The 12,014-nt window shown below is 41.5% G+C and overlaps 1 protein-coding gene across 1 annotated transcript; it reads left to right on the top strand.

Moving 5' to 3' along the window:
- Positions 1-1,143: 1,143 nt before the first annotated feature.
- On the top strand, positions 1,144-10,650 carry macir (macrophage immunometabolism regulator). Its single transcript, XM_061980666.2, has 2 exons — positions 1,144-1,270; positions 9,553-10,650. Exons 1-2 carry the CDS (start codon positions 1,199-1,201, stop codon positions 10,207-10,209), a joined length of 729 nt encoding a protein of 242 aa, XP_061836650.1. The 5' UTR covers positions 1,144-1,198; the 3' UTR covers positions 10,210-10,650.
- Positions 10,651-12,014: the final 1,364 nt, after the last annotated feature.

Raw genomic sequence — 12,014 nt, 5'->3', positions numbered from 1 at the left:
AAAGCCGCTGCTCCTCCACATCGAGAGGAGCCAGATGAGGTGGTTCGGGCATCTGGTCAGGATGCCACCCGAACGCCTCCCTAGGGAGGTGTTTAGGGCACATCCGAGGAGGCCGCGGGGAAGACCCAGGACACGTTGGGAAGACTATGTCTCCCGGCTGGCCTAGCTGGGAACGCCTCGGGGTCCCACAGGAAGAGCTGGACGAAGTGGCTGGGGAGAGGGAAGTCTGGGCTTCCCTGCTTAGGCTGCTGCCCCCGCGACCCGACCTCGGATAAGCGGAAGAAGATGGATGGATGGATGGATGGATTTATATGTATTTTGCAGTTCATTCTGCATGTAAATCTAACTAAATTAAAAGTGTTTTATCTTAACATTTTGGTTGAAACGGATTAATAAAATGTATATTAGTTTCGTTTTTATACAGTCCCGCTTTCAACTAACCCTTTGGAACTGATTAATAGTGAAGTTGTTTACTGCCTCTTACAATTATCATAAGGAAAAGCGAACATTAATTGTAGAATTTACTACTTTACTACTGAATACACTTGTTCACCTCCAGTATTTGCACAATAAACACATAGTTTAAGTCATATTACATACATCATTTGCATGATTTTAGTAATATTATAGCTATTGGACTCACAGACAGCGGCGGCTCACGTTTGCTGTGAAAAACCCAAACCGGAAGTGCTCATCTTGTATCAGATGACTGCGTGATAGTGATGGGCACTTCAGCTCTTTTAGGAGAGCCAGTTTTTTTTTTTTTGCAATGGCTCCCGTAAAAGAGTCGTGTCTTTCGGCTCCTAAAGAGCGCCTGCGATTTCTTATGTTGTTTAAATTGATGCATTTACAAAATACGTGTAAAATGTTTTTATTTTAAACAATACATATATTTATTTATGTATGTAAGACATCAATTTGACAGTTTGGTGTTTTAGACACACCCGGGTTTGAGTCCCCTGTACATCCGGGTTATGGACAATATAAGACTTTATTTATATATGCAATATGACCGGAATTCAATAATTTGTTGCCCCATTAAAAATGGTGCCAATGGTTCACTCTCCCTTTTTTTCCACTGTACACAGCAAATGCACCCCACATGTTGACCAATAACGTGAAGAAAAAAAAGAGAGGAGAAAACAACGGCTTGAGAGCCATTTCAAAAGCCTGATTGTTGGCAAACGACCCATCACTAATGCATAACGTGGGTGCGCTAGAGAAGGCCACAGAAGCAACAGAGAGACATTCTACTCGGGCTGTCAAACAGGTTTGTGGTTCATTTTCCTGTATTTTGCTCATTTTGACACATTCCAGATGAAACAACGATACTATTTTACTGTATTCGCGTCGTGTGAGCGGTGCCCAAATGCGCCGCTGTTATCATTGTGCACCGTACTGACTTACATAATTCTATTTTTTTTAATAACCATGGCGTCACATACTTAGTGAGAACACGTCACGTATACATTGTGTTGTAGTCTCGTTTTTTAGTTGTGTTAATTGTTTTTTTTATTAACAGCAGGGGACTGTTGGGCCCGATATTTGACGCAACAAAGCGTTAAATACAGTAGGGTGTTACCTGCCGTTCACGCTTTACTCTACCGTGTTGCGTTAAAAAGTGTACTATATGTATTTTAGTCGAATGTGTGCTTCTAGCAATCTTCTATTATCACAGCTTCCCGCTGTTTACTTGCTTAGATCGCGACAAGGCGTTCCTCTTACAACATGCAACCCCACCGGTTTATGCTGGTTTAAACAATGCAACCGTGTCAACGCAACTATAGTGTCTCTGGATCCCAACTTGTATCAGCCTCGTTTTATCATTCATATTTTGTAAATGTACATTTTACCTATTGGGTGCATGCTGGACTACAATTTAACGCAGTGTTTTTCAACCATTGTGCTGCGACTAGGGATGATGTTTGATAATTATCGAGTTCGAGCCTATTATCGAATCCTCTTATCGAACCGATTTCTTATCGATTCTCTTATCGAGTCCAGATAGGTTGTTGTATATGGGAAAAAACACTATTTGGTTTAACAAATCACTTCACATTCTCTACTGCAGTGTTTTTCAACCACTGTGCCGCAGCACACTAGTGTACCGTGAGATACAGTGTGGTGTGCCGTGGGAGATAATCTAGTTTCACTTATTTGGGTTAAAAATATTTTTTGCAAACCAGTAATTATAGTCTGCACATCATGTGTTGTTGTTGAGTGTCGGTGCTGTCTAGAGCTCGGCAGAGTAACCGTATAATACTCTTCCATATCAGTAGGTGGCAGCCGGTAGCTGATTGCGTTGTAGATGTCGGGAGGCAGTGTGCAAGTAAAAAGGTGTCTAATGCTTAAACCAAAAATAAACAAGAGGTGAGTGCCCCTAAGAAAAGGCATTGAAGCTTAGGGATGGCTATGGAAAACGAAACTAAAACTGAACTGGCTACAAAGTAAACAAAAACAGAATGCTGGACGACAGCAAAGACTTACTGTGGAGCAAAGACGGCGTCCACAAAGTACATCCGAACATGACATGACAATCAACAATGTCCCCACAAAGAAGGATAAAAACAACTGAAATATTCTTGATTGCTAAAACAAAGCAGGTGTGGGGAATAGCAGTCAAGGAAGACATGAAACTGCTACAGGAAAATACCAAAAAAAGAGAAAAAGCCACCAAATTAGGAGCGCAAGACAAGAACTAAAACACTACACACCGGAAAACAGCAAAAAAGTCAAAATAAGTCAGGGCGTGATGTGACAGGTGGTGACAGTACACCTACTTTGAGACAAGAGCAACATTGATGCACGCTTGGTTATGGTTTAAAGTCATACCCAACAATTGACTTTAAACTTTTTACTGTCAACTGTGTTTCGTTTCTGAATGACTTCTGCTGGTGGTGTGCCTCCGAATTATTTCAACGCAAAAAATGTGCCTTGGCTCAAAAAAGGTTGAAAAACACCGCTCTACTGCTCGCTACTATAGTATTACCATATCTGAGTTATTGTGCAGAAATGTGGGGAAATAACTACAAATGTGCGCTACATTCGTTAACCGTCTTACAAAAAAGATCAATTAGACTAATACATAATGTTGGACATAGAGAACATACAAACACTTTATTTATTGAGTCAAAAATATTAAAGTTTGATGATTTGGTAAAATTGCAAACAGCTAAAATGATGTAGAATTAAATGATGGAATGGATTAAGTAAAGAAGTTAAACATTGTACTGACATGATCCAGTTTAAGAGGTTGTTCAAATGAATAGTGCTTACAAAGTACAAAGAACAAGAATTATGAGAAATACTTTCAACCTTATTGAAAATAAGATATTCTTCATCTCAGTATATTAATAATGACTGAATTAATTAATTACATATTACAAAACTGTTGTAATACTTCCATCCATCCATTTTCTACCGCTTGTTCCCCTTGGGGTCGCGGGGGGTGCCGGAGCCTATCTCAGCTGCATTCGGGCGGAAGGCGGGGTACACCTTGGACAAGTCGCCACCTCATCGCAGGGCCAACACAGATAGACAGACAACATTCACACTCACATTCACACACTAGGGCCAATTTAGTGTTGCCAATCAACCTATCCCCAGGTGCATGTCTTTGGTAGTGGGAGGAAGCCGGAGTACCCGGAGGGAACCCACACAGTCACGGGGAGAACATGCAAACTCCACACAGAAAGATCCCGAGCCCGGGATTGAACCCAGGACTACTCAGGACCTTCGTATTGTGAGGCACATGCACTAACCCCTGTATCACCGTGCTGCCTGTTGTATATACTAATTCACAGATATTTTATTATAAAAAGGTCAGTAAATGATGTATATATTTGTCGGATCATGTTTTGTTTAGTTATGTTCTGTTAGTTTTGGACTTCCTTAGTTGTTTTGTGCACTTCGGGGGTTTGTTTTAGTCACCATGGTTACTTATGATTTTCACCTGCCTTGTACGCGCACCTGTTGCTCATCAGAGACTCTATTTAAGCCTGCCTTTTCCGGTCACTCGTCGTGCCTTCATTGTTTGCATTTGCAACAGTTACGTTGGCATTCTGGTTTTCGAACTCATGATTCCTGTGCTAAAGTTACCTTAGCTTTTAGTATTCCTGTGCTAAGTAAGTTTTTGCTTTAGCTTCTCGTGCGAACGGCACGCTTTCCTTTTGTTTCGTTCCTGTCTGTTGTAATGTGTATGATTTATGAGAAATAAATCATCTCCTACCTGCTTTCGTCCGGAGCCGTCAGTTTTGCGTCCCGGGAACGAACCGTAGCACGCTGCACCCGGTCCGTGACAAATGACTGAGCTACGTGACGTCATTTCTTGTGATGTCTCACGGGGCATTTCTTGTCGGGGCGAGATTCGTTCCCAGGGATTCGAATAACGAACCAACTCTTTTTCTTTACTATAGTGGTCTCGATAACGGGTACCGGTTCTCAAAAAGGGATTCGAGCCCGAGGACTCGGTTCTTTTCTTATCGAACAACCGGGAAAACCGGGTTCGAGCACCATTCCTAGCTGCGACACACTAGTGCAGTATTTTTCAACCACTGTGCCGTCAGATACAGTCTAGTGTGTGCTGTGGGAGATGATCTAATTTCACCTATTTGGTTTAAAAAATATTTTTTGCAAACCAGTTATTACAGTCTGCAAATGATGTGTTGTTGTTGAGTGTCGGTGCTGTCTAGAGCTCGGCAGAGTAACCGTGTTAATACTCTTCCATGTCAGTAGGCGGCAGCCGGTAGCTAATTGCTTTACAGCGGGAGGCAGTGTGCAGGTAAAAAGGTGTTAAACCAGTGGTTCTTAACCTGGGTTTGATTGAACCCTAGGGGTTTGGTGAGTCGGCCTCAGGGGTTCGGCGGAGGTCAAAACACACCCGACTCATTGTGTAAATAAAAACTTCTCCCTATCGGCGTATTACGGATACGGCAACAGCAGAAGTCAGACTGATTTGCAGGTGTGTAATTTGTTGTGAGTTTATGCACTGTGTTGGTTTTGTTCTTTGAACCAGGTGATATTAATGCACGGTTCATTTTGTGCACCAGTAAAAAAAAACATGGTAACACTTTAGTATGGGGTACATATTCACCATTAATTATTTGCTTATTAACATGCAAATTAGTAACATATTGGCTCTTAACTAGTCATTATTAAGTACTTATTAATGCTTTATTCGGCATGGCCTTATTATAACCCTAACCCTCTAACCCTAACCAAATAACTCTAAATTATGTTTTTGTTCCTTAGAATATGTTCCCCATATTAAAGTGTTACCAACTACATATAACTTTGTCTTGAATTTGAAAAAAAACAACATTTTATTTTTCACTAAAGAAGGGTTCGGTGAATGCGCATATGAAACTGGTGGAGTTTGGTACCTCCAACAAGGTTAAGAACCACTGGCTTAAACCAAAAATAAACAAAAGGTGAGTGCCCATAAGAAAAGGCATTGAAGCTTAGGGAAGGCTATGCAGAACGAAACTAAAACCTAACTGGCTACAAAGTAAACAAAAACAGAATTCTGGACGACAGCAAAGACTTACTGCGGAGCAAAGACGGCGTCCACAAAGTACATCCGAACATGACATGACACTGGACAATGTCCCCACAAAGGAGGATAGCAACAACTTAAATAGTCTTGATTGCTAAAACAAAGCAGATGCGGGGAATAGCGTTTAAGGAAGACATGAAACTGCTACAGGAAAACACCAACAAAACAGGAAAAGCTACCAAAATAGGAGCGCAAGACAAGAACTAAAACACTACACACAGGAAAACAGCAAAAAAGTCAAAATAAGTCAGGGCGTGATGTGACAGTTCGTGACAGTACACCTACCGTATTTTCCGCACTATAAGGCGCACCTAAAAACCACAAATTTTCTCAAAAGCTGACAGTGCGCCTTATAACCCGGTGCGCTTTATATATGGATAAATATTAAGATTCATTTTCATAAAGTTTAGGTCTCGCAACTACGGTAAACAGCCGCCATCTTTTTTCCCCGTAGAAGAAGCGCGCGGTGCATGCTGGGATATGTGACGTTTCATTTCCATTTGTGTGTTTATGTAAAGACCCCAAAATGGCTCCTATTAAGTGTGTTGTCTGTCTAATTATAAATAATGCAGACGAGGCGTGTTAACTGAGTTCTCAACGTTTACTCGCAGCGTGCTCATAACCACATTCTAACTCCCAGCATACAACAACGCTTCTCAGGGCTACCGCGCATGCTCGTAACTATCGTTGCATGCTGGGTAGTGTAGTTGTTATATTTGCTAGCTCATAACAGCACATTGAGAGACACGCTTACGCGCTTAATTCAATACTCGCCGTCATTCCGGGTGGATTGACAAAAGACCTCCAGCCGCTAGATATTGGTGTCAACAGGGCATTCGAAGCTAGACTGCTAACTGCGTGGGAACAGTGGACGACGAAGAAGCGCGCGGTGCATGCTGGGATATGTGACGTTTCATTTCCATTTGTGTGTTTATGTAAAGACCCCAAAATGGCTCCTATTAAGTGTGTTGTCTGTCTAATTATAAATAATGCAGACGAGGCGTGTTAACTGAGTTCTCAACGTTTACTCGCAGCGTGCTCATAACCACATTCTAACTCCCAGCATACAACAACGCTTCTCAGGGCTACCGCGCATGCTCGTAACTATCGTTGCATGCTGGGTAGTGTAGTTGTTATATTTGCTAGCTCATAACATCACAGTAAGAGACACGCTTACGCGCTTAATTCAATACTCGCCGTCATTCCGGGTGGATTGACAAAAGACCTCCAGCCGCTAGATATTGGTGTCAACAGGGCATTCAAAGCTAGACTGCTAACTGCGTGGGAACAATGGATGACAGAAGGCGAACACACCTTCACTAAGACGAGGAGGCAGCGCCAGACGACGCCAACATCTGCCAGTGGATCGTAAATTTGCCCAACTTTTCACTTCGGACACCGAAGACGAAGGATTTACGAATGAAGAATAACTTCAGAAAGTGAGCGCTATGTTTATTTTGTGTGTTGTGACATTAACGTTCGAGCAACATTATGTTGCTATTGCTCTGCACTATTTTGAATTTTACTATGTTTGTGATTGCACATTTGCGTACATTTTGGGAGTGAACAGAGTTGTTAGAACGCTGGTTTTTAATATATTATTAAAGTTTGACTGACCTATCTGACTGTTTTTTTGACATTCCCTTTAGCGCAGCGTAGGCGCGGCTTATAGTCCGGGGCGGCTTATTGGTGGACAAAGTTATGAAATATGCCATTCATTGAAGGTGCGGCTAATAATCCGGTGCGCCTTATAGTGCGGAAAATACGGTACTTAGAGACAAGAGCTATGGTGATGCATTCTTGGTTATGGTTTAAAGTCATATCCAACAATTGCAACAACAACTTTTTTACCGTCAACTGAGTTTCATTCATTTTTAATGATTTCTGCTGGTGGTGTGCCTCCGGATATTTTCAATGAAAAAAATGTGCCTCGGCTCAAAAAAGGTTGAAAAACACTGCACTAGTGTACCGTGACATATTTTTTGGTGTGCCGTGGGAAATTATGCAATTTCACCTAATTGGTCGGAAAAATATTTGTTTGCAAACCAATAATTATAATCTGCAAACAATGTGCCGTTGTAGAGTGTCCGTGCTGTCTGGAGATCAGCAAAGTAACCGTGTAATACTCTTCCGTACCAGTAAGTGGCAGCAGGTAGCTCATTGCTTTGTAAGCCTACTTTGAGACAAGATAATTAATGATGGTTATGGTTTGAAGTCATATCGAACAATTGCGTCAGGTGTTTGACGAGAACGACTTTATATTGTCAATATAGGCTATTGAGTTTCGTTTTTAACATTTTCTGCTGGTGGTGTCTGTCATGTATTGGTTACTCGGGTCACAGGACAATACCGGAACCATTGTAAGGGGAACTTAAGGGCGGGGGACACAGGATATGATGACATGTGTTGTGTGTTGGACACCTGGAAGTCACCTACTCAGTGGCCTCGTGGTTAGAGTGTCCGCCCTGAGATCGGTAGGTTGTGAATTCAAACCAGCCGAGTCATACCAACAGACTATAAAAATGGGACCCATTACCTCCTTGCTTGGCACTCAGCATCAAGGGTTGGAATTGGGGGTTAAATCACCAAAAATTATTCCCGGGCATGGCACCGCTGCTGCCCACTGCTCCCCTCACCTCCCAGGGGGTGAACAAGGGGATGGGTCAAATGCAGAGGACAAATTTCACCACACCTAGTGTGTGTGTGTGTGTGTGACAATCATTGGTACTTTAACTTTAAAAGGCAGAAAAAGACAATACGCTTTCTTTTGGTGTATTATTAAGCTTAGATTGCTAATAAGTGACAAGATTGGCACACAACAATGGCGACGAGGATGGGACAGTGTCCCCCTGGATTTTTACAATGAAAAAAATATGCCTTGGCTCAAAAAAGGTTGAAAACACTGATTTAACGTAAATGCAGGAAGATGCTGTTGCAATAAGGAATGTACAACATATTCCATGACATAAACTACAATTATACACAAAGCAAACTATAATCTGCTACTCAAGAATATACAATAATTCTTCTCAACAAAAGAGGAGAAATACAATTTTAGAGAAAAATGTATTTTAAAACATTTGTACGCACGTAAAACACTTAAGACCTTCAGTATATCAGTATGTGGAAATAAATTATGGAACGCGATCCATCTTCTTCCGCTTATCCGAGGTCGGGACGCGGGGGCAGCAGCCTAAGCAGAGAAGCCCAGACTTCCCTCTCCCCAGCCACTTCGTCCAGCTCCTCCCGGGGGATCCCGAGGCGTTCCCAGGCCAGCTGGGAGACATAGTCTTCCCAACCTGTTGTGGGTTATCCCCGTGGCCTCCTACTGGTCGGACGTGCCCTAGACACCTCCCGAGGGAGACGTTTGGGTGGCATTCTGACCAGATGCCCGAACCACCTCATCTGGCTCCTCTCCATGTGGAGGAGCAGCGGCTTTACTTTGAGCTCCTCCCGGATGACAGAGCTTCTCACTAGGGCTGCAACAATTAATCGATTATATCGATTAAAATCGATTATAAAAATAGTTGGCGATTAATTTAGTCATCGATTCGTTGGATCTATGCTATGCGCATGCGCAGAGGCTTTTTTTAATAAACCTTTATTTATAAACTGCAACATTTACAAACAGCTGAGAAACAATAATCAAAATAAGTATGGTGCCAGTATGCTGTTTTTTTTCTTCAATAAAATACTGGAAAGGATAGAAATGTAGTTTGTCCCGGTCCTTATTTTCGATAGGTCATAAAAAGTATTACTAATTTTCGATATTGACATTTTTCTACCGCTTGTACCTTTCGGGGTCGCGGGGGGTGCTGGAGCAAAACACTTACTGTATATTGTTATACAGTTTTCAGCCATATTGCCCAGCCGTTGTCTCCCCTATCCACAGTGTCATCTGCACTCGAACCCGAACCACAATTGTACAATTCCCATCACTCGTTGCCTCCAAATATTATGCTTTATTGATATATATCTTTCTTCTTTTAATCCACTAGGACATATCTATAAAGATGGAAGTGGACATCAACGGAGTGTCGAGGGCTCATGTTTCCATTCTACCTGCAGCTGAGCTCAAAGGTACGTTGAAAGTGGAAGCAGAAAAACCTCGCTGTGCCAGCACGCCCTGCTCGCCCATCAGAAGCACAGTTGCAGGATACCAGATCCTCCACATGGACTCAAACTATCTAGTGGGCTTCACAACGGGTGAGGAGCTGCTGAAATTGGCCCACGAATGGTCAGAAAGCTCTCCAGAAAAGAGCTTGTTACCCGAGGCCGCCCCCAGTCCTATTCAGACCAGTGTGTCCAAGTCATTAGACTTAAGCATCCACCGGTCTTCAAGAATATTCAAAGCCAAAAGTCGCTACTACCAACCTTACGACATCCCTGCTGCCAGCGGTCGTAGAAGACGGCGTATGCCAAGCTCAAGTGACACCTTCCTCAGGTCTATGACTCAAGGGGAACATGGGAGGAGTGTACACGCGCCACTACCCTTATGTCTGCTCAAAGGGAAGAGGACCCAGTCCAAGTCCCTGGACTATCTTAATCTCGACAAAATCACAATCAAAGAGTCATCAGACACTGAGGTGTTACAGTACCAACTGCAGCATCTTACCCTTAGGGGAGAGCGCATGTTCACTAGAAACAAAACCTAAAAGCACGGAACATTTCAAAAATATTCTGGGCGTCTTTCGCTTTGGTGGGGATTCGATTTTTTTTTTTTTTTGCACTCAGATTATAAATAGTATTTAAACAAGACGGCCTGATAATCCTGCTATATTATGTTCCTGGAATAAACCCTGCACTGAACACATAAGGTTGAAAAGGATTAGTACCTAATATGAAATATTATTATTTTAGTATTGTCATATAATTATTAGTACTCACTGAATTGTGATTTTGGAAGTCAAAATGTGAATTATATATCTTAGCAATAACTGGTTTACCTACTATTTATTACAGCTGATGCATGCACACATCACAATGTATCAGCTTTCAATTAAATCATCTTTTTACTGCTTAAGGTGACAAGCTTTGAAATGTGTGGTTTTTTTATGACACTGATTTAATCTGTGAAAATTAAAATGATCGAGTACTTTTATATTATTTTTTATTTAATACTGTCAGTCAATATCTGTGTTTGTTTAAATGTTTTGTGATTCTCCATTCAGAATTTATTTGCTAGGTTTTATTAATTAATCTAATCACTTCTTAAATGTGCTCTGTGGTTGACTGACAACCAGTCCAAAGTATACCTCACCTCTTGCCCAAAGTCAGCCAGGATAGGCTCCAGCTCACCTTTGACCCAAACGAAGACAATGAGGTATAGAAAATGGGTGGATGAATTAAAATGATGTGTATTAAAATGAAAAAACCCCTCATCAGACAGCCATAGATGTCAATCTAACAGCGTTCAGCATTTAAATGACAGATTTTGTCTGATGCCTCCCTCAGGAAAAACATAAAACTTGGATATATATCTTAAAGATCTTAATGTAGCTGGTTTCTCCAGCCATCATTAACTTCATGCTTGGTCTGTTGTAGGGGTGTGACGGTACATGCATTCGTAATTGGTTTCTTCGGTTCAGTACAGAGGCGTACTGATTTCCCACATGGTTAACATTGAGCAAAGGACAATAAGGCCATTATGTGTATACTCTGTAAACAAATACATCCGAAGAGTATTCACAGCGCTTCACTTTTTCCACATTTTTAGATTCATATTTGTCCTCCAAATTCCACAGACAATACCCCACAATGTCGATGTGAAAATGTTTTTTTAAAATAAAAAATTAAATAAATTTTTTTAACATTTCAGAAATCAATATTTACATGTGCACTAAATTAGCCCTCGTTTGTGAATGTTGTCGATCTGTTGGCTCTGTGATGATGTGGCGACTTGATCAGGGTGTACCCCGCCTTCCGCCCGAATGCAGCTGAGATAGGCTCCAGCAACCCCCCGGTGAGGGGGGACAAGCGGTAGAAAATGGATGGATGGATGGATGGATGTACACATCCTGGATCAAAACCAACGCTTCCCATTCAACCGGATGGAGTTTGAGAGGTGCTGCAAAGAGGAATCGGAGAAACTGCCAAAGAAAGGTGTGCCAAGCTTGTTTTTTGATTGATTGATTGAGACTTTTATTTGTAGGTTGCACAGTGAAGTACATATTCCGTACAATTGACCACTAAATGGTAACACCTGAATACGTTTTTCAACTTGTTTAAGTCGGGGTCCACTTAAATTGATTCATTTTACAGATATATACTATCAGATATACTATCATCATAATGGATGGATGGACACAAGTGGCTTTGTATTCATAAAGACTTGAGGCTGTATTTGCTGCATCAAAAGTTTTGAACAAAAGCTGTGAACACTTATGTACAAGTGATTTTTTTATTTTTAAACTAATTCACAGTCATTATGTCTCAACATTTTGAGGATAAAAATGATTTT

The sequence above is a fragment of the Nerophis lumbriciformis genome, linkage group LG20 (assembly GCF_033978685.3).
Source record: "Nerophis lumbriciformis linkage group LG20, RoL_Nlum_v2.1, whole genome shotgun sequence".
NCBI classification, from domain to species: domain Eukaryota; kingdom Metazoa; phylum Chordata; class Actinopteri; order Syngnathiformes; family Syngnathidae; genus Nerophis; species Nerophis lumbriciformis.
This window is presented reverse-complemented; position numbering and strand designations above follow the sequence as displayed.